Source organism: Salvelinus fontinalis, chromosome 11 (genome assembly GCF_029448725.1).
Source record: "Salvelinus fontinalis isolate EN_2023a chromosome 11, ASM2944872v1, whole genome shotgun sequence".
NCBI lineage: Eukaryota > Metazoa > Chordata > Actinopteri > Salmoniformes > Salmonidae > Salvelinus > Salvelinus fontinalis.
This window is the reverse complement of record NC_074675.1, coordinates 15,599,457-15,619,545: the sequence shown is the minus strand read 5'-3', so window position 1 is coordinate 15,619,545 and position 20,089 is coordinate 15,599,457. Positions and strand designations below refer to the sequence as shown.

The following is a 20,089-nucleotide window of genomic DNA, read 5'->3' as shown; positions in this document are numbered from 1 at the left end:
GTGTGTGCGCGTGTGTGTGTGTGTGTGTGTGTTCCTGATCATATTCCAAACCACTAACATGTTTAACTAACATGTTTAACTCGGATCAAAGATCCTAAAAATAGTCTACCACAGGGAACAGCACTGTAAACCACCTCCACTCATTTGTTTTTAACCACAGGAATCCAGGTACCAATGTTCCCCAGGTGCCATGGAAACTATTCTCCTCTGGGCCATCGCGTGACCTCTCTACACGTGTATAGCTTTCTGACCTGTAATAAATAGCCTACCTCTGTCAAACGGCCCACACTGTTTCCACCCCCGTACATTAGTTGTTCTCTCCAGGGGGAATTTGCTGCATTCTCTGCATTCTCCATTCTTCCACCCCCGTCTGCAGCCTTGAGTATGGAACGGTCCACTACAGACACAGCAATTTCTCTTGCGAAATTTCTCAGAAATTGCCTCCAATCACAACAACCCTGGCGCCTGTGCTCTTTAAGACTAGGTCCAAGGGTGTGTTGGGATTACTGTACAGACGTTAAAAAACAATCTCACATTTCAGTTACCTTGGACACGTTCAATTGAGTCAGTCCATACTTGGGAAATGTAATCAAACAGTCTGCAATAGGTCTAGAACATCGTATTTTGTTGATGTCAAGCGTTTAAGATGCTCATCAACTAGTACAAAATAGTCTAAAATAGTCCAGTCTAGGTTGCAATTTTTGCAACCTCACTATGATATAATGAAAAGTCTGCCTTCAATTACTTCATTTTACACACATAAACAATGATCACAGACGCCCACGGGAAGTTGTAGCCACATTAAAGTAGCCAGTGACAGAACACATTTCAGAGTAACACATCATTGCTAATGATAATAGTGATATATTGCAATAATGTAGCTAGCTATCTCAAATAGAAAAAGCTATCTCAAATAGAAAAAGCTATCTCAAATAGAAAAAGCTATCTCAAATAGAAAAAGCTATCTCAAAGCAATCTCAAATAGAAAAAGCAGTTGCCCAATTGAACATTAGCATAAATATCTACATAGTAATTAGCATTACCACAAACATACTAATTATAATTAGCATAAACATACACATTATAATTAGCAAAACATACACATTAGCATTAGCTTAAGTATAACAGGGATTGTTCTCTCTCCAATCTCCCCAGACCCTGATCCTGGTGAACAACCAGATCACCACAATCCACCCCAAAGCCTTCATTCCCCTGGGCAAGCTGCAGCGCCTCTACCTCTCCAAGAACCACCTCAAGGAAATGCCCGCCAACATGCCCAAGAGCCTGCAGGAGCTTCGCATCCACGAGAACGAGATCACTAAGATCAAGAAGGCCTCCTTCGAGGGCATGGCCCAGGTCATCGTCATGGGTATGGACCAGACTTGGCTTCAAATACTAGTAGAAATCTTTCAGATATGTTGTGCCCTTGCTTTAGCCTGCCTGGATTGCCTTAATGACAAGTCTGTTTTCTTCTGTTGGGTGCATAATGAACTCAACCCATCCCTTGTTCGGTACTCAAATTCCATACGATAGAACTGGTCTAATCCTTAACAGTACACACAGTTACTTGAACATCTTTCCTTAATTGACAATATAGTATCAACAGGACAGGAGCAAGTTAACAAGTTTTCAGCTAAAAAGTACACTAAAACATTAGTCAGAGACTGATGATGCAAAGTGTTGTGTAACCATGAATTACAACGTGTCAGTGTTTAGAGAGGTGCCAGCAATCACCTACAGAGAGGAAGGGTTGGTGCATTGCTTACAGAGTGGAGAGTGGACTTTTGAGTGTGCCAGCAGCAGAGAGAGTGATGGAGTGTGTGCGTGCGTGCGTGCGTGCGTGCGCGTGCGTGCGTGCGTGCGTGCGTGCGTGCGTGCGTGCGTGCGTGCGTGCGTGTGTGTGTGTGTGTGTGTGTGTGTGTGCGCATTTATACATTTATTTATAATGTCTCTATTCTGGTGTGTGTTACATTCCCTCTCAGAATGTAAAGTATCTCATTATAGCATAGCTGAAGGACTGGAGCGGTAGGCCCTAAAACACACTGATCCTCAGACTATATCCCCAGTGTGACAAATCGGCCAATCCAGCGAGGCTAAAGGACGAGGCAGACAGGGCTTATGGACAATATCCCACGCCGGCTGCAAACCATGTTTATACATGAGTCAGGTTGAGATTCCCGTAACACACCAGGACTGGGATGTGGTTAATAATGGACCTTTTTTTCTCTCTGTTTTCTTTTCTGTCTCCTCCCCTGATTGTCTACCTCTCTATTCATCTTCCTCTCTGTCTATCTCTCTCTTGCTCTCTCTCTTTATTTCTGCTCCCTCTGTCTCTTAATACTCTATCTCCCTTAATTCTCTCTCTGTCTCTCTGTCTGTCTCTCCCTTCTCTTTCCAGAGCTCGGCTCCAACCCCCTGAAGAGTGCAGGGGTTGAGGCTGGGGCATTCGGGGCCCTGAAGAAGGTCTCATACATCCGCATTGCAGACACCAACCTGACAGAGATCCCCAAAGGTACTGCCCTCTCTGGTCCCCCCATCACAAATCATCCTTCCTTCCTTCCAGTCCCTTGAAGGGATCATAGGAAATCTAACACAAGGCTAGGTATGAGCAGAGAGCCATTACATAGCTTTCACCTATCCAGTCATGTCAGATCATTTCACTGTGTGGATCCAACTAAAGAATACGGAAAATAACATGTCATTTTAATAAAGGATGGCTGTAGGGATTTTGACCACACTACAACAACAAAAGATGTATTAGACATACTGTATAATTCTAAGGCAACCAGCTGCAATGGGATTGTGAAAATGTTTGTTGAGCAAACTCACAACAATAGTTGGTGTGTGAACATTTTGTTGAGCAAACTCACAATTGCAACTTAATGCCTTTCAATTGTACGTTGAATCAACATCTTTTTGTTTTACAGTGCAGGGCCTGAATCTCTATTTTCAACCAGGACTGGTTTGAATACTTCACAGCTCAATAGCTCCAGCTAAAACAAAGGAATTCAAGTTAACAGTGAGGATCTCTTACTCAATCGACCACAGTCAAAATCATCAAGCATCTTGCACTGCAGGAATGCACATTTGGATTGATATGCTCCACTGAACAATGGTTACAGTGTGGAACCAAGAGAGGAAAACTAAAACAGCATATTCATTCAAAGGCGTGTAACATGAATGTTATCTGGCCTATTGTGGGAATCTGGCCACCAGTTCAGATGGAATAGTACTCAGAGAGAGATCCTCTAATCTAATGCTTTAATACGAATAGAAGGGATGAAGGAGGCCTCTGGATGTTAGAGGCTGCGTCTGAGTTGGCATCCTATTCCCTATAGTGCACTATTACCTAGTCAAAAGTAGTGCACTAGGGATTAGGGTGCCATTTCAGATGCATTAGAATTAGTATGGATTCAGAGTCCTACTGGCATACTGTACGTAGACATTAAAACCACTTACCTTCCCCTCACCACAACTGCTGTGGTTTCCCCGGTTGTTTGTCCTCTCGTCATTGTCTCTCTCCTGTGGGTTGCCAGGTCTGCCCTCCTCCCTCTCCGAGCTCCACCTGGACAGCAACAAGATCACCAAGGTGCAGGCGGACAACTTGAAGGGCCTCAAGAACCTGGCTAAGTAAAGATGTTTCAACACTTCTACTCAATGTTTCAAAAACTTTTTTGCTCTTGACGAGGACAAAGCATGCTTACAGTATTCTTCTTCACTGTATTTGATGAGTGGGTCAACACTTCATAAGTAGTCCTGTAGTGGGATATTGGGTAATCTCTAGACAACAGTGCCCTGCACACACACACACACACACACACACACACACACACACACACACACACACACACACACACACACCCTAGTATGTATTTCAAACCTCAGCAACAATCCTGGGTTAGTCACCAATTCAGTTATATAAGGAGTATTTGAATTGATGCGGTACTTCTTGGCATTAATGTCACTAGTGTTTTTTGTACCACATCATCACATTCACTGGGGAGGTTAGACTGGAGCAGCATGTCCTAAACTCCCTGTCTGCCCTGTACTCTGCTGCTAGCACTGTCTCTCTGTCTCTCTGTCTCTCTCTCTCTCTCTCTCTCTCTCTCTCTCTCTCTCTCTCTCTCTCTCTCTCTCTCTCTCTCTCTCTCTCTCTCTCTCTCTCTCTCTCTCTCTCTCTCTCTGTCTCTCTGTCTCTCTGTCTCTCTCTCTCTCTCTGTCTCTCTGTCTCTCTGTCTCTCTCTCTCTCTCTCTGTCTCTCTCTCTCTCTCTCTCTTCTCTCTCTGTCTCTCTCTCTGTCTCTCTCTCTCTCTCTCTCTCTCTCCTCTCTCTCTCTCTCTCTCTCCTCTCTCTCCATCTCTCTCTCCTCTTCTCTCTCTCTCTCTCTCTCTCTCTCTCTCTCTCTCCTCTCTCTCTCTCCCTCTCTCTCTCTCTCATCTCTCCTCTCTCTCTCTCTCTCTCTCTCTCTCTCTCTCTCTCTCTCTCTCTCTCTCTCTCTCTCTCTCTCTCTCTCTCTCTCTCTCTCTCTCTCTCTCTCCTCTCTCTCTCTCTCTCTCTCTCTCTCTCTCTCTCTCTCTCTCTCTCTCTCTCTGCCTTCGTCATCACTCACTAGTCCACTCTGCTCAACTCTGAGTGAGTTCTGCAATTGTAGTCCACTGCTGTATTTGTGGAAAGTAGCCAGGGCTTGAGAAAGAGCTATACATCATTACCAGATCTAAACCAACCAGACAGACTCACTCAGAGAACCCAACTCCTGGTTCTCTCTCACTCCCTGTGGCTGTGCCTGTCAGAGCTCTCTCATTCTGTCACTCTCTCTTTGACTCTCATTGAGACATTGGGGGCGTTGATTTATCAAGGCATTATGTGTTTGAGAGTTTTAACAAAATGCATATGAAAGCAATGTTTCTGAAAATGAACAGCTGGGTTTATAAGATCACTGCTTCGAGGGTAGGAAAAGACTCATGCCAAAGTAGGGAGACTAATCAACAGAAATATACTCTCATGCAGTACAAGGCCGTTTATTTTGGAAGAGCTGCAGGATTCACTGAAAATATTATTTTACATTTTCTGGATCAGCAACACGTTCGCTAGCGAGTATTTCATTTTGTCAACGAAGTTGGTCCCTTGGCAAAAGTAGAACCTCTTTCTCATTTGCTAGTCTACATTCTGCCCATGGTTTTCATTGGCAGAAAACCAGTTTGTGTCTTTCCCATTGGATGTTTTCTTTCCTCTTTCTCTCATTTGTTTTTATACATTCTGTACGTTGACTTGTAGGGACAGCTCAGGGCTTCATGCCCTCTTATATCGCTCTTCTTCTGTACCTCTGTCTCATTGGCTCTTTTACACATCGTGTCTCTGTCCCATTGGCTCTGACACATTCTGACACACACCATTGGCTGGTTTGTCTCCTAGGCTGGGTCTAAGCTACAATGAGATCAGCCAGGTGGAGAACGGTTCTCTGGCCATGGTTCCTCACCTCAGAGAGCTTCACCTGGACAACAATGCCCTGACCACGGTGCCTGCAGGCCTGCCTGACCACAAGTACATCCAGGTGGGTTCCACCGGACACACAGGTGTCCCGTCACACCTGGGAGAATGGGTAGAGACTTCATGTCCATGAATGTTCCACCTCACACAGGGTTTTCTCAGGAGGGTGTAACCATTACAGATCAATCTCATGATGATGATGATGATGAAATAAAATATAAATAAGTTGATTAATACAGAATTGACCTTTCTTTATATGCAATGTTCATTTCCAGACATCCCTCCCTCTAACCACTCATTGTGGTTGATATGTTCCCAGGTGATCTACCTCCACAGCAACAAGATAGGGGTGGTGGGCACCCAGGACTTCTGCCCACCAGGCTACAATACCAAGAAGGCCATGTACTCTGGCATCAGCCTGTTCTCCAACCCCGTCCCTTACTGGGAGGTGCAGCCCATCACCTTCCGCTGTGTGTTCGACCGCTCCGCCATCCAGCTGGGCAACTACAGGAAGAAGTAGAGAAAAAGTAGTCCACCCCCAGAGAGAGAGAGAGAGAGAGAGAGAGAGAGAGAGAGAGAGAGTGTGTGTGTGTGTGTGTGTGTGTGTGTGTGTGTGTGTGTGTGTGTGTGTGTGTGTGTGTGTGTGTGTGTGTGTGTGTGTGTGTGTGTGTGTGTGTGTGTGTGTGTGTGTGTGTGTGTGTGTGTGTGAACCGCAGACCCCCATCCACCCCACAACACTGATCGGCAACTTTATCCCCATTTTAAAACCATAGCGAACATCCAATACAGTTTTAACAGTTACAGTACTTAATGTTTTCATGAGCAAAGACAGAACAGTTACAAAACTCAGTACCAAACCTTCCATAGATGGCTTAGTAATAACTCAAACCAGCTCTGTATGCAAACAGTTGATTTATAATAGTCCATGTGCCATTTGTACATTTCATATTCTACAACAGTAATCACTGGCATTATCCTGTAACAGGTCTTCCATACACAATAAACCGTCAACTCATTAAATACTGTAACACTACCTCATGGTAGTTATCTGTCAAAAAGATCAACTTAAAGGGGATGTCACCCACTTTTCAACCTCATTTTCATTATCTCCATTACAATACCATCGTCTACATATGTGAAAACGTCACATTTCTATGTTTTGTAGAAAACAAATATGAAGTTAAAAAGATATACCCAATGACATCATCAAGAAAATACCATCATCCCTCTGGCTAGAAACTCGTTGCAGGTTTTGAAAAGCACTGTTTGTTTTTCACTTTTAAGCCTACGCTGTGATGTCACAGAGAAGCATTTTATTAGGACCTTTCTTCTTATCTTTTTAACCACAGATCATAGACAAAACAACGTGACGTTTTCACACATGTAGACACTGATATGGTGCTGGGGATAATGAATATGAGGTTGAAAAGTGGCGGAATTGTCCTTTAACAGAAGTCTGTGCAATGGTTTCGAAGTGTGTGCCCTCAGATTGCATGACTGAAATGTTATTTTGTGTTTGAAAGAAACATTATGAAACTCTACAAAATATTTTCAACAACAAAAAATATATATGACCACTTTGAAAATATGTACACGATTAACCCTTTAATACCTCACACATGTCAGCTGGTTGAGATTGGCCGAAAAATCTGAATTTGACCGGTGTAGATCTTTTGTGTGCAACAAGCCTTTACGTGCATAAATCTGTGACAATTACAGTAGGTAAGCTGACCTGCGGAGCGGGCAGCAAAGGGTTAACTCGTGTCTTACTACCATTAACACCAGCTAGGATACTAGAATGTACTAGAGTATATTACCTGTGTAGTAGCTAGCGTTCAAAGTGTACCTTTACAATATGTCGTACTATTTGAAAGAATTCCGATTTTCTTTCTTTCACATTGTAGTCGATTGCCATGTCTCCTGCTTGCTTCACTGTTGATTTAAAGTTTTGTTGTTTTTACTAAATGTTCTGACAGTTTAAAGATTTTCCCGAAAGCATTTATTTCTTCTTCACATTCCATTCTCCCATCTGTCATGTAACATCAGCTCATACAACCAAGATGAAAATAGCTCTTAAAGATGTAGAATAAACAATATATACGTTCTGAAACAGAAGCCATGCCCAAAGATCTATACGCATGCTTTTCTTCTTTTGACTTGAAGCACGGTGGTGGTTTCTGGGATGCCATGCTAATGCCTGTTTACTTTCTCTTCTTTTTTACTTTGACTTTCTTTTGTTCTTTTTTTGAAGTCTGAAGAGAATTGGAGGCTGCAGGCGGACTGTCATGCCTTCAGTGCCCATGTTAGTGTGAATGTTTGTATGTATAGACGCTGTATATAAATGCTGTATAAAAAAAACTCTCATTGCTTAAAAGCACAAGCACTTACAGTAGTTCAGACTTATTATATCAACAATAAAGATGTTCCTCTCTTTTTTCTGAGCAGGGGCTCCGCCTAAGGTGTCCTGAACCAAATAAAAATACCAATTAAAAAGCAGCATTTTTCTGGGGGTGTCGCCAGCAGAGGTCATAACCCTTGGTATGTCCACGTTGTGTGTGTCGTTGTCATAGAGTTGGAAAGAGGGCCCACCTCCTATCTTTGACATTATTGCTTCTGTGATAACATAGGTTTTGTGGCAAGTGTGCCCTCTTACCAACTCTATGGTCGGTGTGTGGAGGGCTCTACTTGCCCTGTCACTAGATGGAGCTGTAATATCTATGGAACAGTCAAACGACTATAGACTTCACAGTGATGGACGGAGTTTCCAGGTGAACAAGGTCGTGAGGAGGAACAGGTGAGACACCGGAGAAAGCAGGTGAGAAAGTATTCACACTGTAATATTCTACGGTCACACACCAAGCACAGAGTACTGGAGAGACTCTTAGAACACTCTTAAAAGTTGAAAGGCCCTCATAACAAGTAAGCATAAGTGATTTTGTGCAAAACAACAACTATATCCATAAGGTGAAATATCAAGGCTTTAGGGGATTAATGGGCTATCAAGCCTGACTTGAATGGTGTATTTATAAGGGGCTATGTTTTCTGTAGTTGCCAGAACTATTGTTGTGCTGGCTCTCTGTTGTGGGGTTTTCAGAGAAGTTCAGGGAGGGGACTGGACATCTGAAACATTTACATTTACATTTAAGTCATTTAGCAGACGCTCTTATCCAGAGCGACTTACAAATTGGAAAGTTCATACATATTCATCCTGGTCCCCCCATGGGAATTGAACCCTGGTCCCCCCGTGGGAATTGAACCCACAACCCTGGCAACCCATACGAAACAAACAGGATCCAAGGTAAACAGTAAGAGTGAAGTAATGTAGATACACCAGAATAATATTATATCAACAACCAGCTGAAGGCAACAGTAGTGTTAAAACTCACATCGTTTCAGCGAATATGAGCTACATTTCTGGATTTTATATTAAATATTTAAATGCGACAACCAATCAAGTAAAATGTAAATTGCCTATGGTTGTGGTTGAATAGTCTTGGGTATCAAGATATATCGTAAGTACTGTATATTGTTTAATAGCTGACAGATTTGATACGAGGCCAGTGACACCCAGATAGCTGTGGTGAAAACATGTCTGCTCTATAGGGGATATCTTCAGTCTGTTTCATGAATCATAACTCCCGCAACAGGCAGCATGCCCTGGACCTATGAACTATTGGAAGGTTGTATTAACAAAGATAGGCACTTTAAAACAAGTTTGCTCCAATTGACTCTTTTTTTTTTTAAACTTACGAAACCCGATATAGTATATTTACTGTAATAGTATTGATATCATCACGGTGTAAGATATGTCTGTAAGCCTCCATGATTCCTTGCAGATTTGGGTCACTTACACACACTGAGATACCAGACAATACAAATATTGCATATTGACAGGGAGATATTTATACAGCAGTATTTCCCAAACCTCTCTGTGAGTACTCCCAACTGGTCAACTTATTTTCAAACCTAGATTAAAATCAGGTGCGCTCAGCCTGGCCTCAGAGCCATACGAAACATACTATACATATAGGCGAGTTGGTTGTTTAGCAACAAAACCAACGCGTGCGCCACAATGGGGCAAAATTAGATTGTTGACAACATGTCAACTATATTTAGTCTCCAAATGTTTATTGAAAACAAGTACATTTGCACAATGAGCACTTGTTGTCTCTTAAATACGTTGTTACAGTTGTTGGTTAGCTAGCTAGTGAATTTTAGCCATATTAGCATTGACATGAAATCAGTCAAAACACCTCAAAACAAGACGTGGTATCAAGAACAAGATTAAACTAGGTGAAATGAGCAGCCTATGATTCCCCACATGGCATCTGTCATTTTTGCTAGCTTTCTGATGGCTCAGAATCATAACAAAGCACGACTTCCGACCACATCGATGTGTGTGCATCATTTTGGTGACATTGTCAGCCAACACGTCTATTTCTGAGCACCTCTAAGACATATGATATGTACTAATGGTCTAGTTACTTCAGACAGAAAGTATGGAGGTTGGTCGGGGAGGAAGGGTGGGCTTAAACCGCGACCATCTAGCAAAAGGTTGCATGTTCAAGTCACGTCGGGGACAACTGTAGCATTTTAGCAGGATTGGGTTACTTTCTAAATGTAATCCGTTAGTTACTAATTACTAGTCCAAAATTGTGAACAGGAATGTCACTTTTGGATTACCCAAACTCAGTCAAATAATCTGACTACTTTGAGTTTCTTTTGGATTACTTTTCCCTTAAGAAGCATTAGAAGAAGACAAAAATGATCCATCAAATGCATTTGGTGTGTCATCATAGTAGTCTCTGACTTTCAAAGTATCTGGAATCCTATTACTGATTAGAATATTTTTGCTGGCAACGTAACTGATTACAGTTTGTCTGTAATCAAATGGCATGTAACTGACTACGTAATCAGTTACTCCCAAATGTTGCATTTTAGTTTAACCCTTCCCCTAACCCTTATTCTAACCTTAACCCAATTCACCTCACCTGGAATATATCAGATGAGGGAATGGTACAGTATTCTGGTGCACCTCTTGTCACAATGGGGCCTGTTATTTAGTGTGTAATATACAGTAATACTAAATGCTCTACAGAATATTCTTCTTTAACAGAAGAAAAGGTAGGTGCCAAATAAGCCTATTCTACCAGAACACAAATTGCACTGTTCATCTAAAAACTGTCATTTCTAGAGAGATTTATGATTTTTATGACTTGCTGTATAATCAAACAAGGTCTTCAATTAAATAACTGTCCATAACAATAAGGATTACCAGAGATTTGACTGGGCTGGAGTCCCAACCAGTAAGGTGATTGGTGGACGTTATAAGGAAGGTGGAGCATGTAGATCCATGATTGGAATGCATCAGTGTTGGAGCCTCTGGCAACGGCACACACACATCTGTTAGTCACACCACAGGGCCATGGGTCTCCTGCCCCTCTCTGTCGCCCCCATGTGGTGGGTATTGGCTTCTCTCCATCGCTCTTTCTTTCGACCCCCTCTGCGCACACACGTGTGTGTGTGTGTGTGTGTGTGTGTGTGTGTGTGTGTGTGTGTGTGTGTGTGTGTGTGTGTGTGTGTGTGTGTGTGTGTGTGTGTGTGTGTGTGTGTGTGTGTGTGTGTGTGTGTGTGAGAGAGAGAGAAAGAGAGAGAGAGAGAGCGAGTGTGTGTGCATGTGTGTGTATACATAATGCACACCCGGGTTGGCAGGTACATGCATGTGTGTGTGTATGAGGGAGAGACAGGCAGGAGAAGGTGCATGCATGACAGTGTGAATGTCTATATCCATGTGCCCACGTGTCAGAGTGAAACCGTGTCAGAGTGAAACTACAGTATGTGTGACTGAGACTACACTAGGTGTGAGTGAGACTACACTAGGTGTGAGTGAAACTACAGTATGTGTGAGTGAGACTACACTAGGTGTGAGTGAGCCTACACTAGGTGTGAGTGAGCCTACACTAGGTGTGAGTGGAACTACAGTATGTGTGAGTGAGCCTGCACTAGGTGTGAGTGAGACTACACTAGGTGTGAGTGAGACTACACTAGGTGTGAGTGAGCCTACACTAGGTGTGAGTGAGACTACACTAGGTGTGAGTGGAACTACAGTATGTGTGAGTGAGACTGCACTAGGTGTGAGTGAGACTACACTAGGTGTGACTGAGACTACACTAGGCGTGACTGAGACTACACTAGGTGTGAGTGAGACTACACTAGGTGTGACTGAGACTACACTAGGTGTGACTGAGACTACACTAGGCGTGACTGAGACTACACTAGGTGTGAGTGAGACTACACTAGGTGTGACTGAGACTACACTAGGTGTGAGTGAGACTACACTAGGTGTGAGTGAAACTACAGTATGTGTGAGTGAGACTACACTAGGTGTGAGTGAGCCTACACTAGGTGTGAGTGAGCCTACACTAGGTGTGAGTGGAACTACAGTATGTGTGAGTGAGCCTGCACTAGGTGTGAGTGAGACTACACTAGGTGTGAGTGAGACTACACTAGGTGTGAGTGAGCCTACACTAGGTGTGAGTGAGACTACACTAGGTGTGAGTGGAACTACAGTATGTGTGAGTGAGACTGCACTAGGTGTGAGTGAGACTACACTTGGTGTGAGTGAGACTACACTAGGTGTGAGTGAAACTACAGTATGTGTGAGTGAGACTACACTAGGTGTGAGTGAGACTACACTAGGTGTGAGTGACTCTACACTAGGTGTGACTGAGACTACACTAGGTGTGACCGAGACTACACTAGGTGTGACTGAGACTACACTAGGCGTGACTGAGACTACACTAGGTGTGAGTGAGACTACACTAGGTGTGACTGAGACTACACTAGGTGTGAGTGAGACTACACTAGGTGTGAGTGAGACTACACTAGGTGTGAGTGAAACTACACTAGGTGTGACTGAGACTACACTAGGTGTGAGTGAGAATACACTAGGTGTGACTGAGACTACACTAGGTGTGAGTGAGACTACACTAGGTGTGACTGAGACTACACTAGGTGTGAGTGAGACTACACTAGGTGTGAGTGAAACTGCACTAGGTGTGAGTGAGACTACACTAGGTGTGACTGAGACTACACTAGGTGTGACTGAGACTACACTAGGTGTGAGTGAGAATACACTAGGTGTGACTGAGACTACACTAGGTGTGAGTGAAACTACACTAGGTGTGAGTGAGACTACACTTGGTGTAACTGAGACTACAGTATGTGTGAGTGAGGCTACACTGGGTGTGAGTGAGACTACACTAGGTGTGAGTGAGACTACACTAGATGTGACTGAGACTACACTAGGTGTAACTGAGACTACAGTATGTGTGAGTGAGACTGTAGTATGTGTGAGTGAGACTACACCAGGTGTGAGAGAGTCTGCAGTATGTATGTGAGTGAGCCTACAGTATGTGTGTGAATGAGACTGCAGTATGTTTGAATGAGACTGTAGTATGTGTGAGAGAGACTACACTAGGTGTGAGTGAGACTACAGTATGTGTGTGAGTGAGACTACATTATGTGTGAGTGAGTCTACACTAAGTGTGAGAGAGAGACTATAGTATGTGTGAGTGAGACTGCAGTATATGTGTGAGATAGACTGCAGTATGTGTGTGAGTGAGACGAAAGTATGTGTGAGTGAGCCTACACTAGGTGTGAGTTAGACTTCAGTATGTGTGTCAGTGAGACTACACTAGGTGTGAGTTAGACTTCAGTATGTGTGAGTGAGCCTACACTAGGTGTGAGAGAGACTGCAGTATGTGTGTGAATGAGACTACACTAGGTGTGAGTGAGACTACAGTATTGGTTTGAATGAGACTACAGTATGTGTGAGTGAGTCTACAGTAGGTGTGTGAATGAGACTACAGTATGTGTGTGAGTGAGGCTACAGTAGGTGTGTGAGTGAGACTACAGTATGTGGTTGAGTGAGACTGCAGTATGTGTGTGAGTGAGACTACAGTATGTGTGTGAATGAGACTACAGTATTTGTGTGAGTGGGACTACAGTAGGTGTGTGAATGAGACTACAGTATGTGTGTGAGTGAGACTACAGTAGGTGTGTGAGTGAGACTACACTATGTGTGTGAGTGAGGCTACAGTATGTGTTTGAATGAGACTACAGTAGGTGCGTGAGTGAGACTACACTAGGTGTAAGAGAGACTGCAGTATGTATGTGTGACTGAGACTACACTAGGTGTGACTGAGACTACAGTATGTGTGTGAGTGAGACTACAGTATGTGTGAGTGAGCCTACACTAGGTGTGACTGAGACTACAGTATGTGCGAGTGAGACTACAGTATGTGTGTGAGTGAGACTACAGTATGTATGTGAGTGAGACTGCAGTATGTGTGTGAGTGAGACTACAGTATGTGTGTGAGTGAGACTACAGTATGTGTGTGAGTGAGACTATAGTATGTGTGTGAGTGAGACTACAGTATGTGTGTGAGTTAGACTGCAGTATGTGTGTAAGTGAAACTGCAGTATGTGTGTGAGTGAGCCTACAGTATGTGTTTGAGTGAGACTACAGTATGTTTGTGAGTGAGACTGCAGTATGTGTGTGAGTGAGCCTACAGTATGTGTGTGAGTGAGACTACAGTATGTGTGTGAGTGAGACTACAGTATGTGTGTGAGTGAGACTACAGTATGTGGGTGAGTGAGGTTGCAGTATGTGTGTGAGTGAGACTACAGTATGTGGGTGAGTGAGATTGCAGTATGTGTGTGAGTGAGACTACAGTATGTGTGTGAGTGAGACTACAGTATGTGTGTGAGTGAGACTACAGTATGTGTGTGAGTGAGAGTACAGTATGTGTGACTGAGACTACAGTATGTGTGAGTTAGACTACAGTATGTGTGTGAGTGAGATATGCCTTCCTGCTCTTGAGCAAAGCAGTAACCAGCAACAACAACTCCTCCCCGGGCTGCGATGACGTGGATTAAGGCAGCCCCCCTGCACCTCCCTGATTCAGGGGTTGAATGCAGAAGACACATATTGGTTGAATACGTTCAGTTGTATCTTTACTGACAATCTGAGCAACATTAACCTGATACCAGCACTCAATATTCATTAGCCTGTACAAACAGTATAGGTTTAAATGCATGTGTGCATGTTCTGTAGCTCCTATTAGAGTAGGGTTCAAACCAGCCCAATCTTTGACTCTATGGTATAATATATATACTGTATATATATAGCATGGCTGTGTCAAATATATACAGTATATTCATGCTTAATACCTACCTGTGCTGGGCCAATCAAACAAAAAAACATCACAAATGGAGGGTGACATTATTGTCAAGCAAAAGAGCACAGATCTGTGCAGAAAATACCATAAAACAATCTCTGCATCATGATTATTTAAAGTAAGTCAACTGCATGTGATCCACTTGTGAGTGGCAGTATTTGGAACACACACTGAATAATGTGCCTTCCTGTCTATTTGAAATGTTATGGTATTTTGAACAGAACAGTGGTCTTTGCATGACAAACATGTTGCCTGGAATGAGCACAATATACAAAGCCATCAAACAGGCAGTGTCAATACAGGGCTGAAATCGAATCATACTACACCGGCTCGGACGCTCGACAGATGTGGCAGGGCTTGCAAACTATCACGGATTACAAAAGGGAAACCCAGCCGTGAGATGCCCAGCAACGCGATCCTACCAGAGCTAAATGTTTTCAATGCTCACAATCAACACTGAACCATGCATGAGAGCACCAGCTGTTCCAGAAGACTGTGTGATCTCGCTCTCCATAGCCGATGTGAGTAATACCTTTAAACAGGTTAACATTCACAAGGCCACTGGGCCAGATGGAATACCAGGATGCATACTCAGAGCATGCTCTGACCAGCTGGCAAGTGTCTTCACTGACATTTTCAATTTTCAAGTTTTAATGTCACGTGCACAAGTACAGTGAAATGCTTTTCTTGCAAGTTCTAAACCCAACAATCCAGTAAAAAGAACAAAAAATAAGAAATCACCTATCCTTGTCCCGGTCTGTAATATCAACTTGTTTCAAGCAGACTACCACAGACCCCTATAGTCACCGTGCCCAAGAACGCCAAAGTAACCTGCCTAAATTACTATTGCCCCGTAGTACTCATATCTATAGCCATGAAATGCTTTGAAAGTTTTTTTGTTTTTTTAGGTGGATAAACAGCGTTTACTTGCGTTTACCCTCCACTAGGCCTACACCCCTGCCGGTAGCCTACCATCTCAGCCAAGACAATTTTAAACACACAAACACACGCAGAATAGGTAATCTACATTGAATATAATACATGAGTTCAATTAAAACATGTTTTACACCCTAGTTCATGAGTTGTCCATATTTAATGAGTTAAATGCTTGGAGTTTTCACAATCGTGTGACATAAAACACAACCTTTCTTTCTTTACATTAATGCCATTTATGACAGTGTTATTTGTCATTACTATCAAGAATCAAGGTAAGACCCAAGTGCAGACTGTGTGAAGTAACAATGTTTATTGTCACCCCCGGGGCAGGCAAACGACAGGTCAAGGCAGGCAGGGGTTGCCAATCCAGAGTAGGAGCAAAGGTACATGACGGCAGGCAGGTACAGGGTCAGGGACAGGCAGAGTGGTCAGACGGGCGGGTACAGGGTCAGGACAGGCAAGGGTCAAAAACCAGGAGGATGAGAAAAAGAGAGGCTGGGAAAAGACAGGAGCTGACAGGACGACCGCTGGTAAGCTTGACAAACAAGACCAACTGGTGACAGACAAACAGAAAACACAGGTATAAGTAGACAGGGGATAATGGGGAAGATGGGCGACACCTGGAGGGGGGTGGAGACAATCACAAAGACAGGTGAAACAGATCAGGGCGTGTCAATTACTAAGCATTTACCAATTGAATTAGAAAATGTAACTTAAACCCTGTACGAATCATGGATCTTGGAGATCTCGTAAAATGCAAGTCTAACTATGCCTACGTAACATTTAATGATGTTTCTCTGTGAAAACAGTTCTCATGGGCACACAAATCCACAATAATGTAGGACTATGCCATTGCAAAATGTAATGCTTCTAACCCAAAGAGTCAACTATAGGCCTAATGTCATTTACATATACTTGTTGGATGGATTGGATGCGCATTGGTATCTAGCTATAGGATAGTTGTCTAGTGGTATTGTCAATCATCATCAGCTGATCTAGAAAATAAACAAATATTGATAGAAAGTAATAAAGCTGTATAAATGGTCTGGTACTTCTGGCCCCGGACGGCACGGAGAAGACCAGTACCCACGCGCACCTTGTCACGTCCTGACCATAGTTCTTATGTGTTTTGCTTGTTTTAGTGTTGGTCAGGACGTGAGCTGGGTGGGCATTCTACGTTGTGTGTCTAGTTTGTCTGTTTCTGTGTTCGGCCTAATATGGTTCTCAATCAGAGGCAGCTGTCAATCGTTGTCCCTGATTGAGAATCATATATAGGTGGCTTGTTTTGTGTTGGGATTTTGTGGGTGGTTGTTTCCTGTGTCAGTGTTTGTGCCACACGGGACTGTTACGGTATGTTCGTTTGTTATTTTGTATCGTGTATTGTTTTTAATGTATATTAAATCATGGAAACTTACCACGCTGCACATTGGTCCTCCGATCCTTCTCGCCTCTCCTCGTCCGAGAAGGAGGAAGAGCTAGACTGCCGTTACAGAACCACCCACCAAACTCGAACCAAGCAGCGGGGCTACAGGCAGCAGCAGCAGCAGCAGCAGCGGCCCACTACACAGGACTGCTGGACATGGGAGGAAATTCTGGAGGGAAAATGACACTGGGCTCACATTGGAGAATATCACCGCTCTCGTGAAGAGATGGAGGCAGCTAAAGCCCAGGAGCGGTGGTATGAGGAGGCAGCACGGAAGCGTGGCTGGAAGCCCGAGAAGAAATCCCCAAAATGTATTGGGGTTGGGCTAAAGGGTAGTGTGGCGAAGTCAGGTAGGAAACCTGCGCCCAATTCCCATGCTTACCGTGGAGAGCGGGAGTACGGGCAGACACCGTGTTATGCGGAAGAGCGCATGGTGTCTCCTGTACGTGTGCTTAGCCCAGTGCGGGTTATTCCACCTCCCCGCACTGGCCGGGCTAGATTGAGCATTGAGCCAGGTGCCATGAAGCCGGCTCAGCGCGTCTGGTCTCCAGTGCGTTTTCTCGGGCCGGTGTACATGGCACCAGCCTTACGCATGGTGTCCCCGGTTCGCCAACCCAGCCCAGTGCGGGTTATTCCACCTCCCCGCACTGGTCGGGCTACGGGGAGCATTCAACCAGGTAAGGTTGGGCAGGCTCGGTGCTCAAGGGAGCCAGTACGCCTGCACGGTCCGGTATATCTGGCACCACCTTCCCGCCCCAGCCCAGTACCACCAGTGCCTACACCACGCACCAGGCTTCCAGTGCGTCTCCAGAGCCCTGTTCTTCCTCCACTTACTCTCCCTGTGGTGCGTGTCTCCAGCCCAGTACCTCCAGTTCCGGCACCACGCACCAAGCCTCCTGTGCGTCTCCAGAGCCCTGTACGCACTGTTCTTTCTCCCTGCACTCGCCCTGAGGTGCGTGCCCTCAGCCCGGTACCACCAGTTCCGGTACCACGCACCAGGCCTACTGTGCGCCTCAGCCGGTCAGAGTCGGCCGTCTGCCCAGCGCAGTCTGAGCTGCTTGCCTGCCCAGCGCCGTCTGAGCCGCCTGCCTGCCCAGTGCCTTCTGAGCCATCCGTCTGCCCAGCGCCGTCTGAGCCATCCGTCTGCCCAGCACCATCTGAGCCGCCCGTCTGTCCCGAGACGTCAGAGCCGTCCGTCAGTCAGGAGCCGCTAGAGCCGTCCGTCAGTCAGGAGCCGCCAGAGCCGCCAGCCAGTCAGGAGCCGCCAGAGCCGCCCGCCAGTCATGAGCCGCCCGCCAGTCATGAGCCGCCTTCCAGTCATGAGCTGCCTGCCAGTCAGGAGCTGCCTTCCAGTCATGAGCTGCCTTCCAGTCATGAGCTGCCCTCCAGTCATGAGCTGCCCTCCAGTCATGAGCTGCCCTCCAGTCATGAGCTGCCCTCCAGTCATGAGCTGCCCTCCATTCATGAGCTGCCTTCCCGTCATGAGCTGCCCTCCAGTCATGAGCTGCCCCTCAGTCCGGAGCTGCCCCTCAGTCCGGAGCTGCCATTAGTCCGGAGCTGCCCTTCAGTCCAGAGCTGCCTCTCTGTCCGGAGCTGCCCTTCAGTCCTGAGCTACCTCTCTGTCCTGAGCTACCTCTCTATCCTGAGCTACCTCTCTGTCCTGAGCTACCTCTCTGTCCTGAGCTACCTCTCTGTCCTGAGCTGTCTCCTCAATGTAGTGGGGACCTTGGTCAATGTAGTGGGGACCTTCTCGCCTCTCCTCGTCCGAGGAGGAGGAAGAGCTAGACTGCCGTTACATACCTGAAAAACAAAACAATGAGCGCTCTAAACAACTGACTGACAAAAACAAACAATGATAAATCAACAGATAAAACTAATGCACTGGAATAAAGGCTATTTTTAATCAGGGACGCATGGCAAATAAATGGCGAAAATTAGGAAGTACAAAGGAAAATCTATGCATGAAGAGTACTGCAACATATAAATAAATGGTTTAACCATGACAGAGAGGTAGGGGTGTTCGTTTGAGTTGAAGATTTTCATATTTACCACTAAATTATTTAGAGAACCCCCCCCAAAGTTCAAATGTTGTTGCATTTAGGGGAGCTAACATCTCATTCAGGGGAGCGGAGCCCCCCCCTGGCCGCCCATAATTCACACGTTACTGATACTCTCTGTATACAGCCATGTATTTTTACTAGTTGTTGTTATTCATTATTCACTGTATTTATTCCCTGTGTTACTATTTATATTTTATCTCATTTATCTTTATCTTTAACTCTGCATTTCATGTTAGTCGACACCTGAAGCTTGAAAAATAAAATGTGATTTTGATTTGAAATCCAAGAAACCAAATGCTCTGTGCGTGTGTGTCTGTGTTTGTGCGGATACTCAAGTGTGTGTGTTGTATAAATGGGCTTAACCAGCTTAGTCTATCTTACATTAAGTGGATCTATTGGTTGCCCTTTTAATGCTTCGGTCAGCGCTGGTCAATGGTCCTGCTGCACATGTAGTACGTCATGCAGCGTGTGAGTGCCAGGATGAGGGGATGGGCTGATCTGGCCAGGGATGAGACAGTCCTGTTATAAGACAAATTAAACACAGAGAGCGAACAAAAAGTGTGTGTGTGTGTGTGTGTGTGTGTGTGTGTGTGTGTGTGTGTGTGTGTGTGTGTGTGTGTGTGTGTGTGTGTGTGTGTGTGTGTGTGTGTGTGTGTGTGTGTGTGTGTGTGTGTGTGTGTGCGTGCGTGCGCGTGCGTGCGTGGGCCTACATGACATCCCATTTTCTCCCTGTAGACATAAGGGGTGTGTGTACAGCTTGGGATGGCTCAAGAGGCGTGTGTGTGTGTTTGTGTCATCCAATGATAGCCATCCAATGATAGAATGGTTTAGCATGAGATCGTTATAAAAATCATGACCTGGTTAACAAGCTGTTGGTTTCCCAGGAACGTACCAGTGTATTTCCTGTAGTGGACATATGATTTTGTGTGTGTGTCTGTGTG

The 20,089-nt window shown here is 44.8% G+C and overlaps 1 protein-coding gene across 1 annotated transcript in view; it reads left to right on the top strand.

The window, feature by feature from the left end:
- Positions 1-7,983, top strand: part of LOC129865148 (decorin-like) — a 29,730-nt gene extending 21,747 nt beyond the window's left edge. The window contains exons 4-8 of the mRNA XM_055937657.1: positions 1,156-1,369; positions 2,399-2,512; positions 3,537-3,630; positions 5,413-5,551; positions 5,807-7,983. Of these exons, the coding sequence (XP_055793632.1) occupies positions 1,156-1,369; positions 2,399-2,512; positions 3,537-3,630; positions 5,413-5,551; positions 5,807-6,007 (762 nt within the window). The 3' untranslated portion in view covers positions 6,008-7,983. The remainder of the gene's footprint in view (positions 1-1,155; positions 1,370-2,398; positions 2,513-3,536; positions 3,631-5,412; positions 5,552-5,806) is intronic.
- The last annotated feature ends 12,106 nt before the right edge of the window (positions 7,984-20,089 follow it).